The 24,112-nt window shown below is 42.3% G+C and overlaps 1 protein-coding gene across 3 annotated transcripts in view; it reads right to left on the bottom strand.

Annotated features, from left to right (window-relative positions):
• The window catches only part of Vps13a (vacuolar protein sorting 13 homolog A), a 195,576-nt gene extending 189,430 nt beyond the window's left edge, over nt 1-6,146 (bottom strand). For all 3 annotated transcript variants that reach the window (XM_055614054.1, XM_055614056.1, XM_055614057.1), the window contains exon 1: nt 5,905-6,146. In XM_055614054.1, coding sequence (XP_055470029.1) covers nt 5,905-6,004 — 100 coding nt within the window. In that variant the 5' untranslated portion in view covers nt 6,005-6,146. The remainder of the gene's footprint in view (nt 1-5,904) is intronic.
• Nucleotides 6,147-24,112: the final 17,966 nt, after the last annotated feature.

Below are 24,112 nucleotides of genomic sequence, written 5' to 3'. Positions count from 1 at the left end.
CTAGCTGAACCCTCAGGCTCACTGCCAAGCCTGCCTAGCCTACTTGATATGCTCCAGGCCAAAAAACAGACACTGGCTCAGAAAGAAAAAGTGAACGATGATGCCTAAGGCTAATATCCCATAATGACTTTGCATACACATGCACACCCCACAGATGTGTGCACTTGCACAAACACACACAAGGAACAAGACAATCTATCTGAACAATGCATTTCTCATCAAAAACTCTAAGGTCCACGGAATGATGCATTTCTGTACCTGAAATATAAATATAACATAAAGACTCCCACAGCAGGCATAGACTATGGAATCCATGACCACTAACACAGCATTACAAAAGGAACCCTACACCCAGGAGAAGATAAATAAAATAAAATAAAATAATCAGGACAATATGAGAATAACTCAGGAGAAAGGAAATAAATGAAAATTAGGAATCACAAATTGTTATAGAGTTAAGTATTAGTAATAAAAAGAAACAAAAAATTTTTGAAACAACCAGAAGAAAAGCAAAATTATAAGAACAAATAAGTTATCTTTTAATAATAGCCCCAAAATGTAAATGTTCTTGGTTCTCTCTTTATACAAACTGGCAGGCTGGATTTTTCAAAACACCCAACAAAATACAGCTTGAAAGAACCTCAAACTTACAAAAAAAAAAAAAAAAAGGAAGGAAGGAAGAAAGAAAGAAAACACAAAGGATGAAAAATTATAAACAAAGGAATTTGAAAGCAGTACATAAGCTTATATATGATACCTCTTCAAGGTAGAAGAGTCAAAAACAAAAGTTACTATATTTATAAAGCACTCTTCAATTAGATTATTTTGGATTATAAACACATATGCCACAAACTTCAGAGTAATCATTTTATAAAATACTACTGGACAGGTTTCATCACAGTTATAGTAGGTAAGTCCAATACCTCACTCACCAACAGATAATACAAGAATACAGGAAAAACAAACAAACAAACAAACAAACAAAAAAAAAAACCTAAGAAATACTGGCAAATGACTCAGTGACTAAGACCTGCAGACTTTGACGAGACTCACAAAATATCCCCACTGGTGCAATAGTGGTGCAAATGTTATAGGAATAACCAATCACTTTCTGATTGGCTCTAAGGCCTGTTCTATGAGATGGAACTCATACCTGGACCTGTTATAGGGACCTAGAACTTCTGGCTACCTTGGTCGTAGACCCTAGAAGAGAACCCAACACTATTATTCTGTTAAATGGACATACTACTAAAACAATTCCTATATGCTATTGCTCTACTTATGGATACAAACTTACTCAGACTTCATCAGAGAAGCGTCTCCTTACAGTATATGTCAAATGACACATAGGCCCTCAACTGGCCAACACGCAGAGAATAAGAGTGTAGAGTGCTCAGCCTTAAGGGGTACATATTTACCAAAACCCTTCTCCTAAGGCTAGGGGATATTAAAGAAGGGAGGATGCAAAGATTACAAGAGCCCAGAGATGGAGATAACATCAAAGAAACTTTTCCGTACACAACCAGGCAGTTTCACATATAACCTCACAGTGATTATGACAGCACGCACAAGTTCAATCCTGACAAAAGCTCAGCATGGGGACCAGACAGGGGAGTAAACATAAAATATCACCATTAGCTAAGAAGTAACTATTGGTATCTAACAGCTGCTGAAAGAGGAAGAAGCCAGAGCCCCACTCCCGAGACTAATTGGAAAACACGCTGGACTGAATGAACGGGGAAGAAGAAAACTCAAAGTTGGATGGGAAGTGAAGGAAAGGTGGAAAGGAGTTAGGGGAGGAGAGTGAATATATTAAAAAACACGGTATGAAATTCTCAAGGAATTACTAAACATTGGGAAATAGTCTTTGCCAACTATTCACCTGACAAGGAATACTATCTGGAATATGTAAAAACCGTGAAGAATACAAATGAGGCTGGAGAGGTAGCTAATTTGGTAAAATGCAGTTAGATTCCCAGACTCCACTTTCATTCATTCATTCATTCATTCCTTCATTTTTGGTTATCTGTTTGTTTCAAGATGACTTTGGTCTTCCTGCAGAGGAGTTCCAGGCCTTCCAGGGCTATATATAAGACCTTGGAGAGAGAGAGAGAGAGAAAGAGAGAGAGGGAGAGAGAAAAGAATGGGAGGAGAGAGAGGAGAGAGGGGGTATCATAATGAGGCACACTCTTAATCTCAGTGCTCAGGAGGAGATAGGCAGATCCCTGGGGCTTGCTGGCTAGCCTAGTCTACTTTGCAAATTCCAGTGAGACCAGTGAGAGAACCTGTCTCAAAACACAAAGGTGGACATAGCCTAAGGAACAAAAAAAGGTTTGCCTCTGGACTCTACAAGCAAATGCATACAGTGCTGTACACCTATATGCCCACACACATGCATACACACACACACACACACACAAAGAATACAAATGAGCAAGTAATCCTGTCCAAAAATGGTCAAATGATCTGAACAGACACTTCTTTTTAAGAAGCATAAATGGCAAATAATACAATAAAAAGTGCTTAATAGCTTTAGCTATCGTGGAATGCAAGTCAAGATTACACTGAGATACTGTCTTAATCCAACCAAAATGGCTGATACTCAAACAAAAAAATAAAAACTACTGCCCTGGCTATATATGAAACCCTGTCTCAAAACAAACAAAAGCAAATGCCAGGAAAGATATAGTATCAGCTTTAAAAAATATTATACGTTACTGGTGAGAATAATATTAGGATAGACTCTAAGGAAAACAGTATGTTAATTTCTCAAAGAACTAAACACAGAATTATCTTATGATCCAGGTATACAAGTAAATTCAAATCAAAGGAGTCAGAATACAAGAGGGGCATAAAGAATCATGTTTATTGCAGCACTACTTACAAAAGTCCAAGTATAGGTCAGCCTACATATCCATCAACTGATGAGTTGGAAAGGGAAATATGAGATAGATATAAAGAATGAAACTGCACATCATGGATGGAACTGGAGGACATCATAGGGCAGAACGCCAAGTATGACATATATTCCTCTCTGATAGGTAGAAACTAAAAAACAGAAAAGAAAACCTGAAAATGGTAGGAGGACTATTAGCAAAGGGGAGTGGAAGATACATCAGAAAAAGTGAAAAAAGAAAGAGTGGTTACAGCACGGTGGATGTGTAATGAATGAATAGAAATGTCTTTTACACAATTAATATGTATTGAGTTATAATTTAAAGGTCTACGGAAACATCTTAGAATGTATATGTAAAGATAAAATTTAGGAAATGAGAATTGGAAGTCTCCCCTAGATCATAAGAATTATTTGTTGCAGCCCAGCATGGTAGCACACACCTGTAATCCCAGCACTCAGGGATATAGAGGCAGGCAGATCTCTGTGAGCTCCATGCCAGCCTGGTCTACAAAGCAAGTCCAGAACAGCCAAGGCTAGACAGAGAAACCCTGTCTCAGAAAACCAAAAACAAAAAGGAAAGAAAAGAAAAGAGAAATGAAAAGAAAGAAAAAAGAGAGAGAGAATTATTTGTTTGTTCCTTCTTTGTGTATTTAAGGCTTCTAGGTTCTTAAAACCAGGAACTATGTATGTCCTGACTGAATATCTTCCTATACAACCTCTGGCAGAAGAACAGGTGTGCAGTAAATGCCACGGGATAAAACTTGCTACCAGTGTAGAGAGCAACGGTGGCTGCAGCAGAGGGAACAGCAGCCACCTCAGGCCTCTGGGGCTCTAACACTTACCACACACTTGCAGAAAAGATCTGCAGCTGGCAAAACCATGTCCCTTCCAGAGCATGGACTTCTAAAAGACCCAGCACCTGTTATCAGCACTGAACTAAGGGCAGAGCTTCCATTACAGAACTTTTAGGAGACACAATCAGACCATAACCAAAATGCATCATGTCACTTCTCATAATGTTACGTAATTACTTATCACTCACAATCCCCCTTAGGTATTTACCTCAAAGAAATGATTTAGTTCACACTAAAACCTAATGCAGCTTTCCTTTTAACTGCCAAAAAGAGATAAGGGGGTGGGGGGGCATATGTTTATAACACAGCCATGATGTGAAACACCACTCAGAAGTACAGGGATGGCAGGCCAAAGAGATGTGTGCAGTACACAGATGAGATGATACATGCACTTCTCTGCAATCTGTTAAGAAGCCTGGCTCAGAAGGCTACACAGGAGCCAAATGTGACAGCACCCCCCTTTAATTCCGGCACTCCCGAGGATAAGGCAAAGAGGATTCTCTGTAAGTTCCAGGCCAGCCAGGGATACATAGTGAAATTGTATCTCAAAAAGAAAAATCTACATAGCCAAAGTATTCCACTTATGACACTCTAGAAAAAGAAAAATAACAGAGATGGAAACAGAGCAGTAGTTGGCAAATGAGGCAGGATCAATTACAAAGAAATAGAAGAGGGGATTTTGTAGGCTTGTAGAAAAATTTTCTATCATTATTGGGATGGTGATACACACTTCTTGACATTTATTAAAACAACTATACACGAGTGAATTTCACTCTAGGTAAACGTTAAATAAATTTGATAAACTGTATTCTACACAAACCTACACCTTGAATGCAGAAACAATATTTCACTACAAATCAAACCACTTCTTAAGGAGTTTTTTTCTTGTTCTTCTTAATTTTTTTTTTCCTTTTAATTTTTATTTTCTGTGTAAGCGCGCCCAGGTAGGCGGGTGCCCTGGGGCTACAGATGGATGTGAGCTGTCATGTGGACACTAGGACTTGAATCCAAGTCATCTGGAAAAGCACCAACCACTGAGCCATCCCTCCAGGACCTAACTCGGGTATCTTTAAGGTTTCTTTCTGAGGCATAGAGGCAAGTTTTGTCCTTCTCACTTTGCAGCTGAGGAGCAGCACGGATTAAGCAACCTGCAATCACCTGGTCTCAAAGAAGCTGTGCTAGCATTTATGGATTAATGTTTGCCTGCTTAATCATGAAAGGAGGTAACTAGCTATATGAGGGTTGGTTGGTTTGTTTAACAAAACTGAATTACTTGTTTCCACTATTTCAAATATAAAAAGGCCCAAGATCAACTAGTGTTTTTTAGAAAGCTGGGAAGTAAGTGCTTATCCGACAATGCACACACTATTTACACAAATAATTAACCCTAACTTTGGCCTGGAACGTTCATTTCAAGAAGGCCTCCAATTGCTAATAGCTACTTAAAATAAACAAGAACATAATACAAAGCAGATAAAAATAAGCACTAAAAATAAGACAGTGAGTAAGGTAAAGCATTGCAGTAAAAGGAAAAGGAAGATGCAGCCCTTTCCGTCTAAGCAAATGCAGTGGTGCGCTCATCATGACTTCTTCAGGTCGGCCGTGACACTGAAAGCCGATTCAGGTCCTGACCGACTGTTTTAATTTTCTTTTAAAACCAGGCCTTTTACTCAGGCTCACCAACACCCACATTCCCACCTGCTCCGGCGGCGACCTGAAAACAGAAGCAGCTCCCTGAGTAACTCTGAAATGGGGCTTTCCTTCCCTTTTCTTCCCCGCTGTCATCTGCCTACCCGAGCCAAGCAAGCCCCAAGTCCAGGTTCAGTGGCCGGAACCCGCCCGGAAAACACCCAGAAACCAGGTAGGGAAGGGACGAAGGGCGTCTTCGCGGACAGCGCCTGGCCTTCACGTGCGAGGCGGCGTGCGACACGCCGTGGGCTCGCCGGGGCCTTCGTTACAGCCCGGAGGGAAACTGACAGGGCTGGACCCGGGCTCCAGTCCGCGCCTCCCCCCGCGTCTCGCCGCCCGCCAGGGAACCGCCGCCCCGCTTTACATAACTTGAAGGGCGAGGCGGGCAGCTGCAGGTGGCGGCGCCGGGCTGGCCAAGCCCCGCGGCCCCGAGAGGCCGCGCCCTGGGGACGGCGACCCCGTTACCTTTCCAGATGCCCAGGGAGAGCTGCGACTCGTCCAGGTTCACCACATAGTCTCCCAGGAAGCGGTTCAACACGTCCACGACCACCGACTCGAATACCATTTTTTTTTCCCCTCGGCCGCGGAGGGTACCCGCGCTGCTCCTCCCTCGAGACGCCTCGGCTTACCGGCTCCCGGTCCGCTGAAGCTGCGGCGCCGGTGCCACCGGGTCGCTCCGCCGCCCCGCGAGCCGCCGGGCAGACGGAAGGTAGCCGCTCGCACCACGCGTGCGCAGCTCGGCCCGAGCGCGGGGGCGTGGCCGACGCGGCACTGGAGGCGCGGCCGGGAGCGGGAGGGCCGGAGGGAAGGAGGGACGGCGGCTGCGCAGCCGCGGGCCCGCACGTGCCCCTGGGACCGAGCACCGCCCTTCTCCCGCTGGCCCCGCCCCCTGGCCGTCGCTTAGCAACAGGACACCAGTCAAGAGCGGCGAGAGTTTGGAGACCCCGCCCAGGAACGACCTTCGGGACTCCCAGCGGGCGGGCGCGCCGGGGGGCGGGGCGCGGTGCTAACCGACGGGAACGCCCCTTCCGCGAGAGAAAGCTGTGGTCGCGGGGTCCGCAGGCTGGAGTGGGAGCGGCTCGGTGCGTGGGTACGGGACGATGGCTGAGGCAGTTTCCCAGGGCGCTTTCCCCCATTATTACCGGTTGTGAGGTTCGGCCAGCCTTGGTGCTCGGGCGCCTCAGACTGCTCCCGGGGTCGTCCGGGCTCCCGGCAGGGATGCGAACTGGCGCCTCGACCGCCTTCACTTCCTTCCCCAGCTGCGAATAGGTGCCAAGGTGGGGGGGTGGAGGTGGGGGAGTGAAGTTGGGAAAGAAATTCCAAGTAAGTCCCTGACGTGCAACCGCTCTTGGCACCTTGATCGGTCAAGTCGTTTACGTGGAAGCTGCCGGTCACGTCAAAGAGGGGCACACTTTGAGAGCCGGTGCGGAGACAGCAGGGGAGCTGCCAGCAGCTGCGGGAGACTACCCCTGAGCCTCTCCTGAGCGGCCCGACCTAAAGCAAGTAGGGCGTTTTCCGCTCCACTCGTGGGCTTATAGGCAATTAGCCCCAAAGGCTTGGGGTCACAAGACAGACGAGCGACCTAGAGAGCTGACTTTAAACTTTTCCTCTTGGCGTGGCAAATCCTGAATTACCACTTGGTACACTTGGTGCGTAGTCACCAGGTTTTTTCAAATGTGTAGGCTTAAGATTTCCTTTGTAAAAAATAAAAATTAAAAAAAAATAGCAAAAATAGTGTAAAAACGTTTAGCTTTGAAATAACGTGTTAGCATGTATTGTACAAAATAATGGGTTTCATTATATTCTGGTCATGTTCATCACCCATTACCCTTTCTTGTCCCTTCTACTGATTCCCTTCCTCTTCCCAAACAGGTGCCTTCTGTGTTTCATGAATTCTCTCTCAAGATTCTAAACGTATAGTTTTTATTTCACACAATTTTAAATTTTATGTATTCTTGTTTTGCCTTCACGTATGTCTACGCACTCCATCCGTGCGCGGTGCCCCCAGGAATGACTCCCTGATGTTGGCGTTACAGGTGGTTGTGAGCCTCCGTGGGGGTGCTGGCGATGGGACTCAGATCTTCTGAAGAATAGCAAGTGGTATTAACCGCTGCATCATCCCTTGAGACTATCGCTAAAATTTCATCCCAGGGGACATATAAGCCACCGTGCCGCTTCTCCTAGGGTCCTCAAAGAAAATTTGGAGAACCAGAGAGTTTGTTGGACTTCCTTAAAGAGTATGGATGGATTATGTAAAGGGGTGCGGGTGCTCCTCAGCCCAAAAGGCCACACCTAGAAAGCTTTTACACAGCAGGGATGGAGGCTTCTCTCGTGTAGCTTCCTAAGTGGGCAGCCCCTCTCCTCTAGTCTTCCCTATCGGTATCTCTAGTCCATCGGTTCGCTGCCTGTCGCGCAACCCATCCGGGGTCGGAATGACCCGTATGACCCTTTCATAGAGGTCGCCTAAGACCGTCAGAAAAGACATATTTACATTATGATCCCTAACAGTGGCAAAATTACAGTTCTGATGTAGCAACGAAAATAATGTTATGGTTGGGAGCCACCACCACTTGAGGAACTGTATTAAAGGGTCGAAGCACTGGGAAGGTTGACATGCAATTCAGGCACAGTCACATACAGCAGGTGCTAGTAGCAGCTGGATACACCCCTCCACCAGCTGAGATACATATATACATATATATATATATATATATATATATATATATATATATATAATTTTGGCAAGGGACAACAGCTGAACTTGTGCATGATGGAGGACGCTTGGCTAGGAGGACAGTCACAAGCGCCAAGAATATTTGGGGCATGTTGTTTCCCTATTCTGAGACTGGGTCTCACTATATATTGTTGGCTGGCCTCAAACTCATAAGAGATGTGCCTGCCTCTACCTCCCAAATGCTCAGAATAAATGCAATTTGTCACCACACCTGGCTTATTTGACACACTCTTAATTATTTTCACATAGTTGTGTACTTGAAGGGCCTTTATGGAGTTTCTAAGTCAACTTCGTGGTCTTAATGATGCCAGGGTATTAGGAATTTTTCCAGTCACAACTAAACTGGAACGTCCTGATTCACCACACCTATTTCTCTAGCAGATACTGGAAAAGTACTTTATAGCATGTGCTGTACAAAGAAACTCTCTTGAGGCGAAAATGCCTGGAAGGGATAAAGCCCCAGATTATGAGGCATTTTGTTGTACTTTTAACATGCAGATGTACAGTGGCTGAAAAATTCCACTGAGAGCCAGGTGTGGTGGCACATGCTTGTCATCCCAGCAGTCAGGGAGACAGTGGCAGGTAGATCTCTGTGAGTTCCAGGCCAGCCTGGTCAATAAAGCAAGTCCAGGACAGCCAAGACTACAGAAAGAACCCCTGTCTCAAAAAATTAATAATAAATAAATAAAATAATAAAACCCAACATTTTTTTTTAATTTATTAATACAGTATTCTGCCTGCAGGTGTGCCAGCAGTCCATAAGAGGGCACCAAATCCCATTATAGATGTTATGAGCCACCATGTGGTTGCTGGGAATTGAACTCAGGGCCTTAGGAAGAACAGTCAGTGCTCAGCCATCTCTCCAGCCCAACAATTTTCAAAGGAATAAAACTTAAATAACTATTAAATCAATGTTCCTTACACAGGTGTTTTTAGTTTTTCAAATATTTGTGCAAAATTGGTCTACTTTTTACTAAACAGTACTTCATAGATGCTTAATCTGTTTTACAATGAGAGTCCAGTACAGCCAAGGCTACATAGAGAAACCCTGTCTTGAAAAACAAACAAAAATTTCCACTGAGATTTCTAACACTGTATGTTGAAAATTTCCAGAACTCAAAAAGAAAAATAAATCTTCGGTATCTTGAAAAACTTCAAATTAAGTTTCTGCAATCCAGAAAAATTTTGTGAAATTGGAGGAAGAAGATACTGCTTTAACAACAACAACAACAATAATATAAGAGTGTTTAAATTGCTAAATAGCGTTAAAAATCTACTGAACAAATGCAGGAAGAAATATGATGCATATTGAAACTGAAACTTCTAAGTTAGGTGACAAGTGATGAACACATTATTTCCTAATCACTAGAACTTATTTGCTTAATCCATCTAGGGACTCTTATAAGCAAAAATATATATGTTATATGGAAAAAAGTCTGTCATTAAGTCAGATTTCTGTTGGACCTCAAAAAATAAGCTTATAGACTACCAAACCTTTTTTTTTTTTTTTTGAGGTTTCAAATTTGGAATGTTACTGTAAGCCATTCTAGATCACAATCTAAATAGTATATTCCATTGCCTGGTCAAATTAAAAGAAGGGGAGCATGTCCAAATGATCCCAAACTGCAATAGCCTACAATTTTCAATTAACTTTTAAGTTGCAGGTGGGACTTGTCTTGTGCTCAATGTTATACGGCATAACTTTCCATCTACGTCATTTGGATATGTGACAGTAGTCTGCTCTTTGTTTTTCTCAAAAATCTTATTTTCTCCATCCACAAGCAAATACCATCAGTGTACTTTTTTGCCCTTATTCCCTATTCAAGGTCAGTATTGCTAGTAGAGGCCAGGAGGTCAGATCATGAAGCCACTGAAGCCACCACATTCTCAAGAAATGAACTGGAGGAAGAAGAGCATTGCACAGGACTTTTGCTGGCCCCAGCCTCACTGACTCATGCACGTTGCCTGGGACCTTGCAGTCCCAGAGTGGGCCCACTGGGATTTGAACTTATGATCATACCGACTGCCTGGTTCATTACATCTAACCAGCCTTCATGTTTTTGTCAACATTAATTTATCTAGATGAGAGATCTTCCGGAAATGAACACTCAGCTGATTTACCCTTTTGAATATTAACAGCAATCTCAATTTGCTTTCCCTGTTCTTGTTCATTCCTTTGTGATAATTTAAGGAAAAAAAAAAGTCTGTATCATGCAGAGGTACCTTTTGGCCTCTATATGGATTCATATACAATGTCAGACATAAAAAATAAGTTTACCATTTTAAAAGGGGCTATTGACATTTGAACCTCACGAACACTGTTAGTGTGTTTTTCTGGAATCATTTAGCTCAGCACTGTTATTAAGTAAAACCTACTAATGTCTAGGACTCCCATTATTGATAAGTTATAAAAGTATGTCCTGAAGAACACATGCATATTCCGGGGTCTGCCTGGTGGTACTATGCTGTTGCTGCGCAGGAGGGCCTTCTCAGTGAACTCCCACAGTTATACTCTTCTCACATGGTCTAGTCTCCGTTTTGTGGCTAAGAAGATTCTGAGTCAGAGCCACTAATATAGTTTCATTAAATGTTAAACTTGACATCAGCGACTGAGTCAAACTGCAGGAAGTTAAAAGAGCACCATCTAGTGGAATGTTTTATAAAAAACACCTTCCACCACTTGGAACTGAAGCAATCACGTTTAAAATGAATAATAAAACAACAAAATTTTAATAGAGTCCAATTACATATTCTTGGCTGGCCTGGAACTCAATGATCCACCTGCCTCTGCCTCCTGAGTTTGAGGATTTAAGGCTTATACCACCACTGCCGGCTACAATCAGCAATCTTAACTTTTTAAGTGATAGTGGTACAAATAAATTCTTATTTTTATAAAAGAAATTTGAAATATCTTTTAAACTAAACATAAGAATGCCAACATTAATGTTAATTTATGACATTTTAACTTTTTTTTGCTATTAAATTTTCTTGAACCATTAATCTTCTCATGTAGAATTAAATCTCATGTAAAATTAAGAAAAGTCTTAGTTGATTGCAACTTTGTAATAATAGACAAAAATTTGGCTTCATTTTTTGCTTCAATATTGCATGGCTAGCGGATTAATTTCTAAACAAAGTTTTAATTCTTCACTGGTTACGTTAGCCGTTTGCACTCTTCCTTGAGGTTCAATAGAAATTATATGGTCATCTCATAGCCAGGCTTATACTCGAAACATCTCCACAAGAATCAGGAGTAAGAGAAGCATGACCATTCTCCCTATAAGCTATTCAACAGGTTTGGATGAGAACAGCCCCCATCAGGTCATCTATTTGCATACTCAGTCACTAGCTGATAGACTTTGGGAAGAATTAGGAAGGTGGCCTTGTTGGAACAGGTGTGGCCTTGTTAGAGGAGATGCACAGCTAAGGTGGGCTTTGTGGTTTCAAAAGCCATGCTAGCTCCCCACCCCACCTGTCTGCTGCCGGTGGATCAGGATACATAGCTCTCACAGAGCTCTCCGGTACTTCTTCAGCACCATGCTTTCCTGCGTGTGGCCATGTTCCCCACCATAATAATCACGGACTAACCCCTCTGAAACTGTAAGCAAGCCCTTCTTGTTGCCTTGGTCGGAGTGTTTCTTTACAGCAACAGAAAAATGATTTGACATCGTAGCTAATAGCAATAAAACAAGGGAAGGCAGTAAGAGGGGTTACAAAGAAAATAAATCAAAAAACTCCATTAAAAAATCTTAGATAGTTAGATGAAAAAAAAAATCTTAGAACTGATAAACACTCAACAACATGGTTCAATGCCAAAACACTGAAAAAATACACAAGGGGGACTGGGAATTTGTTCAGTGGGTCAAATGAGGTCCCAAGCTCAGGTCCCAGACACCCACATATAAAGCCCAGCATGGCAGCACGTGTCTGTAATTCCCATGCTTGGAAGGGCAGCTATAGTGGATTCTGGAGGATCACTGGCTAGCCATCTACCACAATGGCAATCTCCATGTTCAGTGAAAGACTCTATCTCAAAAATAATAATAATGATGATGATGGTAAGTTGGAGTGTGATAGAAACTTCCACATGTTATGCCCAGTTCATGAACCCCAAGAGACCAGGAATAAATAGACTCCGCTGTAAATACATGAGGTTTTTTTAATTGTATACATGTTCGAACACAGGATGCAAACCTCCTATGTCAACAGGAGAGGAATGCAGCCCCCAGGTCCAGGGGTACAGAGTTTTTAAGGGGAAAAAATGCAAGCAGGGACTTACATGCTTTGTCATTACATGATTAGGTAAGGGAAATTGACTTTTGAAATGATTGGTCCACTTTAGGTGTCAAGACTACAAATAGTTCTGGCCTGGTCATATGGGCTGGTTTCTTAGCAACTGTATAATTAGAGGGCAGGAAAGAATGCAGTAAGGCTAGTTCTTCCTCTCAGGGCATTCAGGCTTTAAACTTTAAAACAATACCCACTTTTTTTAAGTCTTTGGTCTCTCACACACATGCATGCACAGGCAAGAACCCCACCTGTACACACATCCACCACAGTACACACACACACACACACACACACACACACACACACACACACACACACCTTACAATAAACCTAACCAAGGAAGTAAAAGACCACTACATTGAAAACACTGAAGAAGATACTAAAAGAAAAAATGCTCATGATTCGGAAGAATTAATATTGTAAAAACAGCCATCTTACTAAAAGCAATGTAGAGATTGAAGGTAATTCTCATCAGAATTCCAATGCCATTTTTCACAGGAATACAAAAACAATCTTAGAATTCATATGGAAGCTAAAAGACTCCAGGAAGCCAAAGAAGTCCTGAGCAAAAGGAATAATTCTACAAGGCTTCCTGTGCTTGGCTGTGAGTCAATGTTTGGCTGTGAGTCCCAGCACCTGTTTCGATCCATTGCTGGGTGGAGTCTCTCAGAGGACAGCTATGCCAGGCTCCTGCCATGTGTGTCTTTCTGGGTCTCAGTTATGTCACTCAGGATGATCTGTTCTAGTTCCATCCATTTGCCTGCAAATTTCATGGTTTCCTTCTTTTTAATAGCTGAGTAGTCTTCCATTGTGTAAATGTACCACACTTTATTTATTCTTAGGTTGAGGGACTTCTGGGTTGTTTCCAGTTTCTGGCTATTATGAGTAAAGCTGCTATGAACATGGATCAGCAAATGTCCTTGTTGTATGGTAGAGCATCTTTTGGGTATATGCTCAAGAGCACCAAACAAGGACCATGCATGGATGGGACCTAGACCCTACACGTATGTACCCCAACAGCAGCATGGTCTTCATGTGGGTACCCTAGTAAGGGGAGCAAGGGTTGTCTCTGACAAGGACTTTGTTGCATGTTTTTGATCACTTCCCCTTGGCGAGACTGCCTTGCCAGGTCACTGAGGATGCACACAGTCATGATGTGACTTCATGTGCTGGGGTGGGTTAGTGAGGGGAGGCTTTTCTGAGAAGTGGGGGGGGGGGGGGGGTGAGACCGGAAGGAAAGAAGGGAATGGGCTACAATTGGGATGTAAAGCAAATAAATAATAATAATAATTAAGAAATAAAAAATAGGTATTGAACAAAATATGTCTTCTTTAACAAACGGTGCTTAGAAACCTGAATATCCACATGCGGGGAAGAAGACAAAGACCTATCTCTCATCCTACACATAAGATTATTCCAAATGGGTTAAAGGCCTTAATGTAAGACCTGGAACTCTGAACTGCTAAAGGAAAAAGTACAGTTAAAAAAAAAAAAAAACCAAAACAGACAAACAAAAAAACCCAACAGTCACTCTGGAAATAAGAACACCAATAGAAAAATGGAACCTAATAAAAAAATTAAAAAGACTCAGGATGTATCAGAGAAGAATGAATTAAAATATCAAAAGGCTTCTGTACAGCAAAGGAAATGTGAAGAAAAAAACCTACAAAATGGAAGATAATTTTGGCTACCTACACATCTGTCTCAGTTTCTTTTCTGTTGCTGTGATAAGATACCCCAACAAAAACCGACTTAGAGGAGGAAGGGTTTGTGGTGGCTCACAATCCCAGGTTGCAGTCCACCGTCTCAGGGAAACTAAAGCAGCTAGTCACATCCAAGTCTGAAAGAGATGGATGGTTGTGCGCTTTCTGCAGCTCTCCAGTTCCTCTATTAGACAAGCGAGACTGGAATCCAGGAATTGGTGCCATCCACCTTTCTGGTCTTTCCACCTCAATCAACATAAAGACAGTTTCTCCCAGGCATCTGACAAAAGGCTGATGTCTAGAACACACACAGATTTCAAACACCTAAAAAAAAAAAAAAAATCTAAACAAATAAACCAATGAAATGAACCTCAAATGACTCTGCAGAGGCCAATAAACACATGAAAAAATTCAACGTCTCTAGCAATCAGAGAAATGCAAATCAAAATCACATTGCTGGTGTGGCGGTCTGAACAGGAATGGCTGGCATAGACTTATGAATATGAATGCCTTGTGCGTAGGGCGTGTCACCATTAGGAGGTGTGGCCTTGTTGAAGCAGGTGTGGCCTTGCTGGAGGAAGTGAGTCACGGGGGGGGGGGGGTTTGGGGAGTGCTAGGTTTAGTCAGGTTAAACTATCTAGCTGGCTAGGAGACTGGTCTTTCTAAAAGGCCTAAGCTTTTAAAAGATTAAAAAGCCTTTGTGTCATGATTTATGCTGCTGGAGGGTCTCTACCCCACTCTACCACCGGTAGCGTTTCCGCTTCCTGCGGTCTCCCCGGAGCGCGCTCCTATTTGATGAACATGACCCTCATAACCCTCACAAGCTCTGCATCTCTATCTCCTGAACAAAACCTAGTACTTCGGCGTTAGTCTTTGTTTCCCACCCTTTACCTTGACTGCCGCTGTCTTCAGGATGTGCTTTGACACTATTAGGTGGGGCAGGATGTCAGGAAGGGACTGGATCCCTGTCAAAGTTTGCAGTACGTATGGCCGAGGTCTTGGCTTGGAAATCACAGTAAGGAGGTATCTGGTAGACTGGGTAGAAAAACCTGCCTTCAGCGTAAAGTGGCCATACTAGCTCTAAGTATTTGGGGCCCTAAAAAAGTAAAAGAAAATTTTAAAGATGAGTTAAACTGAGTTATTTCAAGCATTTTTAGATTTAGCCTTAGAAGAAAATCATGGTGATGAAGAGATCATTCAGCTGCTTTAAGAACATACTGCTTTTTCCTAGGATCCAAGTTCTGTTCCTAACACCATGTTGGTAGCTCACAGTAGCCTGGAACTCCAACTACAGGGGGATCCAATGCCTTTACCCTCAACATGTACATACAGACAAGCACGCGCACACACACACACACACACACACACACACACACACACACAAATAAACCTTGATTTCTTTTTGTTTTTTCAGTTTTTTGTTTTGTTTTGTTTTGTTTTTTAATGTTTTTCAAGACAGGGTTTCCCTGTGTTGCTCTGGCTGTCTGGAAATCCTTCTGTAGATGAGGCTGGCCTTGAACTCAGAGCTCTGCTTGGCTCTGCTTCCAGAGTGCTGGAATTAAAGGTGTCCATCACTACCACCCAACAAGATAAACAGATCTTTAAGAAGACTAGGAAGAAGAGGAATGTGAGGCAGAAAGCAACGATGACACCCTCCAGTGGAGCTTGATGGTACAGTCCTGTAATCCCAGCGCTTGGGACACCAGTGCGGGAGCAGTGCGGTTTCCAGGTCAGCTGGGGCTACATGGCAAGATCACCACAATCAAAGGCCTGCCAAGTGCTCAGCTCAGTCTTTATATTTCGGCTTTTTAATGAGTTGTTCTATTAACCATCTCGACGTCAAGCTTTCACAGCCATTCCCATGCTTTAAGCATGTTCAACTGTGTGACACTTCATTATGACATCGTCATCTATGAAATGTATGCTTGAGACTCGCACAATTTAGTTAAACAAACAAAAGGCTCCCCCAAAACATTTAAGTTTATGATTCTGTGTTGGGCCACATTCATAGCTGGGTTTTGGCCTGACATGGTCCACAGGCTGGAGGCTGGTTATATTCCAAAGCCTTTTGATGCTTATGTGGTTGATTTCTCCATCCATTTATCCATTCAGTGTACATTCACTGCCACCTGTCACTATATGCCAGAAGTTGTTTTGGGTGTGGGGACAACAATAAAAGTCCTGCTCTCCCGATGTCAGAGATGATAGCGATTAACTGATAACATCAGCAGTACCTGAGCACTTAGTGAGCACAAATTTCTTTTTTTAAATTTCTATTGTGTGGGTTCATGAACTTACGTGTGTAGCTGATGTGTCATTGTGTGTGTGTGTGTGTGTGTGTGGAGGTCACCTTGTGGAGGTGGTTCTCTCTAACTTTATGGATTCTGGAGATCAAACTTGGGCTTGCACATCAAGTGCCTTTTCATTGCCTCTCTTTTTTTTAATGTACTTACATTTCTAGGTGTGCTTAATAATTCTTAAAGGAAATAATATATATACATATATAATATGATGTCATAGTTATTTTAATACACCATCATCTATGTGTCATAATTATCTTAATACACCATCCTTCACTTATCTCAATGTTTTCTCCCTTGGGAATTTCATTCAAAGATTTCATCTTGAGAATTTGGAATGTTTGAACACAACTGTAAATAAATGCCATTTAGTTGAATTCATTTTCTGGTTTCAATAGCCCCCCAATTAAAGGATACAGACAATAAATATATAATTTAATATTCTAATTATTTCAAATGTTCTGTTTTAATACTATTCAAGAAACTAGGTGTTTAATCACTGTTGAACTCAACCATAATTTCTACCTCAATCTTTAAATCTCTAATTTCCCAAATGACCTACTTTAAAGCTTTATTTTCAGCATTAAAGAGGCCATTAAACACATTTACACAGGCAATTAAAAGGCATTGCATAGGACTGGCAGAAAACCATGGATATATTCAATTGCCCTCGCTTTAAATCAATCAGCTAATATGAGTCTGTAATTAACACCCATATGGTGGGAAAGCTTACCTTGGCTAGAAATATAAGCTACTTCTGTTAGCTCTGGACTCAAAAATGAATGAAAGTCAATCATGTTCCTCCTTGACATGAGAATCATCGGGAAGGCAAGGAGGAAGAGCAGCTGAGAGCATTATAAGCAGAGCCAGAGGCTGCATGTCAGTCATCATGATGGGAGGTGAGGGACGTGCCAGGGATTAGGAGTGCCTTGTGGGAACCACACGAGGCACTTTCCTTGAGAGAAATCTGCTCCTTTGTCCCCGGATGCATCATATTACTGGTATCTGTCTGCTGTGAACACCTGGCCCTCCAAATACAATATTTAGACTAATCCTTGTTTATTCACTCATAACCATTATTCTTTTTACACAAAAGAGTCGAACATATTGAACTTACTACTTAATTTGGTTTGTCCACAGTAACTAATCCCAGTAATTAAATTTGGCTCCATATTTGATCCAAGAACGTGAAACAGCGGGCCCAGAATAGCTACTATGACTCATGAAGGAAATAGCTGTCATAAAACAAATGAAAAGATAGAAAATAGAAAGGAAGGGGAAAGATAATGGGAAAAGGATGCCATCGGGAGCTATCGAGCTTCCCCTCAGGCCTCTGGCCTCCCTCCCCAGGAAATGCCTATATCTGTTGACTGGTTAACACAGGGACACAAAGGTTCAGCACCCACGGTTTGATGGAGAATATCTTCTGAGAGGCTGTCCTGGTTTCACGCTTTCATTGGCCCAGCAAATGTCTTGGGTGCAGCTGCGCAGCAGTTTACCTTCCTCTTCTGCCCTGCGACCTTCCTTAGTTTCCTCATAAGGATTAAGCCGGTCAATAAACAAGATAATGCCCCGTAAACTTCCTGCATGCAAAGCTGCATCTCTTTCCAATGGAATTAGAGACAGCATGGGGACCAAAAGAGAAAACCCTGGAGAATTTGAGCGACTTGGATATCCTTCCTATTAGCTGTGCACTAAATCCTGTTGATGATCAAAAAGGAAGACATTTTGAGTCACAGAATCCTGGTGTCTGAGTACTTGCAATACTTAGGAGTACTCTCTCAAGAATGTGATGTCACCTCTGCACTGCAGAGGTGGCTTAGAAGTAAAGCACACACACTGCCCTTCCGGGGTCCCCATGTTCGGTTCCCAGCATCCCCATCAGGCAGCTCATAGCTATAACTCTGGGTGCGGGAATCCAATGCTTCTGGCCTCTAGTGGCACCAGCACAATACATACCTACACACAGACACACAGACACATACACATAATTTGAAATGTCTTTTAAAAATGAATTTGCCATTACCCAGTGAAAATTAATTTGCAATTCATAAGGAGCTCAGTGGAGAAATGACTCTTCTGAATAATTTCACAAAATTCTCAGATTTCTTGGCTTTCCATCATGTGACTAATTTAGTTGAGCTCAAGTGTGTGTGTATGTGTGTGTGTGTGTGTGTGGCCTCAAGACCATATGAATGATTCATACTGTGTTAATTTTGAAGGCCTATATGTCTTTATACTCAAAATTCCAGAAGTTCTGTGCCTTGAACATGTAATAATCTAGTAGATTAATTTCAAATACTGAACAGTGGTGATCTGAATGAGAACGGCCCCCATACAATCATATATTTGAATGCTTGGTCCCCAGTTGATGAAACTGTTTGGGAACGATTAGGGGTGTGGCCCTTTGAAGGAGGTGTGTCACTGGGGTTGGGTTTGAGGTTTTATAAGCCCATGTCGTTCTCAGTTAGCTGTCTGTGGATCAGATATGCGCTCTCAGCTGCTGCTCCAATGCCAGGCCTGCTGGTCCACTGCCGTGCTCCCTGTCATGATGTTCATGGACTCACTCTCCGCACCTGGGAGTCCCATTAACTTTTTTTTCTATAAATTTCTTTGATCATGATATCTGTGGTAGTTTGAGCAGGAATGGCCCCACAGGTTCATGTGTTTGAATGCTTGGCCCATACAGAGGCACTATCAGGAGGTATGGCCTTATTGGAGAAAGCATGCCACTGTGGAGGCAGGGCTTTGAGGTTCTATAAGCGCAAGTCTGGCCAGTGTGTCTTTGTCTCCTGCTGCTTTCGGATCAAGATGCAGAACTCTCAGCTCCTTCTCCAGCACCATGTCTGCCTGTGTGCTGCCATGACCCCCTGCATAATGATAATGAGCTAAACCTCTGAAACCGTAAGCCAGCCCCAATTAAATGTCCTTTATATGATGCTATGGTCACGGTGTCTCTTCACAGCAATAAGACCCTAACCAAGACAGTATCTTAGCATAGAAATAGAAAAAGAACCAAGACATGAACTAATAGGATCTATGGTAAATGTTGGAAAATTTTAAAACACTGCTCCTTATTGTATGACTTTCTATTAAATTGAAACATTCCCCCCTAGAGAGGAGTATCTCATATGAAGTGACTGCTAGAGACCATCTTTTGTCTCCAGGCAGGTTCTCATCCCACCTTCCTCTAAAAATAAAGTGGGCAGACAGTGAAGGCTACACAGTGGGGTAGATTATTGTCAGGTCAGGACTAATGAGCTTAACAAATCAAGAGATTGTCGAGCAGGATTTAAATGAAATGGATTTGAACTCTTGGTAGCAAATGGACGCTGGCAGATAGCCATCAGAGTCCTGAGAAGTGTTACTGCTCTGGGAAGAAGTATAACAGCTTCAGGAAGTGTTTGAGATCTTGTAGATCTTTCGAGCATTAAGTCTCAAGCCTGCGGCTGGAATTCTGAAAGCATTCAGGTAGCTGAGAGGATTTCCCTCTCCTGCAACCATAGGTGAAGTCCTGGCAGTTTGCCTAAGTGAACTCCCTTCCAAGGCAGAAGATTCAAGAATGAGGAAATCTCTGAGAAAAACCCTAAGGCAATCTTTAATCTCCAGGTTTCATCCTCTGAAAAGAGAGGCATCATCTGGGGTCAAGGTCGCCAGGAGCTGGGCTGTGAAAGCCTCCTTGTCTTCTTCAAGTTCTTGTTAATTCTCTAAAACCACAAAGTGTCCAAACGTATAAGGTGCTGGCCAGTTGGGTTTTAACTGAGGGTACATAAAGTAAAAAAGAAATAGGACCAGGGGGCTAGAGAGGTGGCTCAGTGGTTAAGAGCACTGTCTGTTCTTCTGGAGGTCCTGAGTTCCATTCCCACCAACCACATGGTGGCTCACAACCATCTACACTAGGATCTGATGCCCTCTTTTGGCCTGCAGGTGCACATGCAGACAGAGCACTCATATAGAGAAAGAAAAGGAAGGAAGGAAGGAAGGAAGGAAGGAAGGAAGGAAGGAAGGAAGGAGGACCAGTTAGAGAAAAGAAGTCAAATCAAACCTGTGGGGGAGAAAAAAACAAACAAAACTGGGAGCCTACATAGTAGGTGTGGGCTTTTGGTGGTGTGTGATGGTTTGAATGAGAATGACCCCATAGACTCATATATTAAAATGATTGGTTCCCAGTTGGTGGAACTGTTTGGGAAGGATTAGGAAGTATCACCTTGCTGGAGGAGGTAGGTCATTGGGGATAGACTTTGAGATTTCAAAATCCCATACTGTTCTGAATTAGTGTTTTCTCTCTCTCTCTCTGCCTTAAGGTTATTGCCTCAACATGTAAACTGTCAACTGTTGCTCCGCTGCCGCAATTCCTGCCATGGTCATGGACTCATGGACTTTGAAATTATGAGCCCAATTAACTATTTCTTCTATGAGTTGCATTGGTCATGATGTCTTAGTACAACAATAGAAAATGAACTATGTCTCTATGGTTTCATTTCTCAAGCTTTGTATACTTTGTTACCTGGACACTCTATGAAGTCCCCCAACTGCAGAACCAGTCAAATTAAAGGTCAGTTAGAAACACTTTGTCTAGCTAGTCAAAATGATGTACTGTTGCTTCCTACACTTGGATACCTGGTTGTGTTTTTGTTACCTGGTTGTTACCTAGTTGTGGTTTGTTTCCTACACCTGGTTACAGTTTTGTTACCTGGATATGTTTTTTTTTTATTGTTTTGTTTTGTTTTGCTTTTTAACATGCCTTAGGAGTTGACCAAAGTTATAGTCTGGCTTTTGAGTTCAGATTACGGCCAGTTTTTGTTCAGCATTCAATAAACTTCTATCAATCTGAGTCTGGCATTCGAGTGGTCAGTGTGCAGCTATTCCTGAACTCATAACACTGTACAAGCTCTACAAAGGCCCTCCACAAGGTTATACAAGCAGTAACAGAGTCTAAGGAGAGAAGAATATCCCTGGCCCACCTAGCTGTAACTTGTGTAGGGAGCTCCAGGAATGCAATTTTCACCAATTGTTTTGGTTGAAAACAAATTGGTTTTGTTTTCAAAAATTGAACCAAATTGTTCCAATTTGGTTCCACCAATTGTAAGTGGTGGACATTTTGGTGATGCTGTTGCTGATTCACACAAGCTCCTATAAGTAGCCTTTTCATCCACATTTCTGAAATTAAAACTTCAGTAAACTCATTAAGCTATACTTGGGTGGAATTGTTTTGTTTGTATGTTTTTGTTTGGTCTGTTATCAGTGCTTTATCTCAGGTAAATAAACATTTGTTGCTAGCTCAAAAATAACCTATTACATTTTCTTCCAAGTAAATCCTTAATGTATTGCAGACCCCTTTTTATTCTTTTACCAGAGAAACAGAACATTAGGATAATGCAAATGGAAACTTTTCATGTGCTTTGTGTTCTCTCCATCTTCTCCCAACCTGTTCCATCTTGTCTCTGCTTACATTGTTTGCTTTTCATTTTATTTCTTCTCTTTTTTCTCTCTTTATTATTATTTTGTCTTCTGCTTTCAGCATGCTGGCACATGCCTGGAACTCTGGCACTTAAAAGGCTGAGGCAGGAGATTCATGCATTTGGGACCAGCCCAAGTTACACGACAGAACTTTATCTCATTTTTTAAAAAAATCAGTGTACATTAAATATACATAGGTTTCATTATGAGAACTGCGAACACACGTGATGCGGTGCTCGGATTTTATTCGTGCCATTCACTTCTTTGGCATCACCTGTTTCCTGATTATTCTTTCCATTTTCCAAAGAGTCCACTTTCTGTTTTCACACCTTTGTTTTTTAATCTAAATTCTACACAAAACAGTGAAATGTTATTTTAATAATTGTATTATTTTCACATAATTTTTCACGAGATGGGCTTTAATTGAGGTCTTCAAGTCAGCCTCTTGGTCTCAAAGAAAGCTAGCGTGTGAGGAATTTGTCCATAGTCTCACAAGACTAGAATTTTCTGGCTGAATCTACCATTTCATCTGCTTCTCTTTCATTTGGCCCCCGTGCTCTTCACAGACAGTCATCAATGTACTTTTGTGTCTTTTGTTGTTGTTGATGATGATGATAATGTCATCTGAGTTTCACATGCGAGTGAAAACATTCAGAATTTGTCTTTCTGAGTCTGACTCATTTCGACTAACATGATGATCTCCAGTTAAACCCATTTTCCTAAAAGCAATAGGCTAGGTTTGATGGTGGGAGAGGAGGTTTGGGAAGAGGCTCTGAGCCGAATTGTCCTTTAGGCAAGAAGTTTGCTTATGTCAACAGTACCATGGCAGAGGGGTCTGGGGTAGTGTTGGTTCCATAAAACAAAGCAAGCTGTCTTCTTTGAAGGACCCTGGGAGGAGACAGAGAGAGCCAGGTCAATACACAGTGTGTGTTATGTGACAGGTGTGGGGTGGGGCATTCATGACTTACCCCAGCTGACAGCTTACTGGGTGAGGGAAGAGGGATTAGTAACATCTGATTCATATTATGTGACAGAGCCACTTGTTCAATCTATTGTCAGCTGGCCGTTTAGCAGTTATATGGAGAGTGTGTTTCTAAGCAGGGGCTGATTCCCTGCCTGTGTGGTGTGACATTTACGTTCCCAGCCTTTCTATTTATTGAAAAGAAAAAAAAAAAAAAAAGAAAAGAAAAGAAAAGGAAAGGAAAAGAGAAGAAAAGAGGACTGGTTGTCTAGGGGTTAGGGACACTGAAAATCTCTTTGGCTATTTCTTTGGCTGAATTGTGCTATCACTGGTTTAAGAGACTTCTCTTCCCTTTAGATAAGAGGGTTGTTAATGCCAACAGCAATAGGGTGGAATTTTGGGGTAATATCAGCCCTGTACAAAGTTAGGTATCTTCTTTAAAGGTCCCTTAGGAGGAGGTAGAGAGAACCTTTTCATGTGGGGCCTGTGCTACATGGCTATGAAAACAGGGCGTACATAACTTATGCTATGTGACAGGGGCCACTCTTTCTCCGGATTAGGGAGTGGGGCTTAGTTAACACGTGACCATTGTTACATGACAGTGGTCACTTGCCTTGCCTGTAATCATCTGGCAATTTAGAGCCTACTTACCTGGAGAGCTTATTTCTCAGAGGGACAGGCTTCCCTGCCTGTGAATAATGACATTTATACATGACTTCATTCTTTTGGGGGGCTAAGTAATATTCCATGTTCATAGAAACCAATTTTTTTTATCCATTCATTTGTTGATACGTGTCTAGGTTGAATGCATAATTTGGCAATTATGAACAACGCCTTGTCTGTTGAGTTCATCTGTGTATGAACTGGTTGGGATCAAAAGCCCTCTTTGGCCTCTGGGGGGACTGTGTGCACAGACATATATGCAGGCAAAACACTCACACACACGAAATAAATAATGTTGAATATAATTTACCTTCAATGAATGACACAAGTTCTCAAAACTTTGATATCCTGCCCTTCACATAACTCTGCAGTGGTGAGACTTTCTTTCTACTGAGCTTCTTATTTGGGTTGTTGCAATTTTTGTTTATAGTGTGCTGTGGTTTGAATGAGGAACGGCTCCCATAGGCTACCATGTATTTGAACACTTGGTCCCCAGTTGGTAGTGCTCTTTGGGAGAGTTTATGAGGTAGAGCCTTGCTGGAGGAAGCTTGTCAGTAGGGGC

This window comes from Psammomys obesus, unplaced genomic scaffold (genome assembly GCF_907164565.1).
Source record: "Psammomys obesus unplaced genomic scaffold, mPsaObe1.curated_primary_1811, whole genome shotgun sequence".
NCBI lineage: Eukaryota > Metazoa > Chordata > Mammalia > Rodentia > Muridae > Psammomys > Psammomys obesus.
Note: the sequence above shows the minus strand (reverse complement) of the source record. Positions and strands in the feature narration are given on the sequence as shown.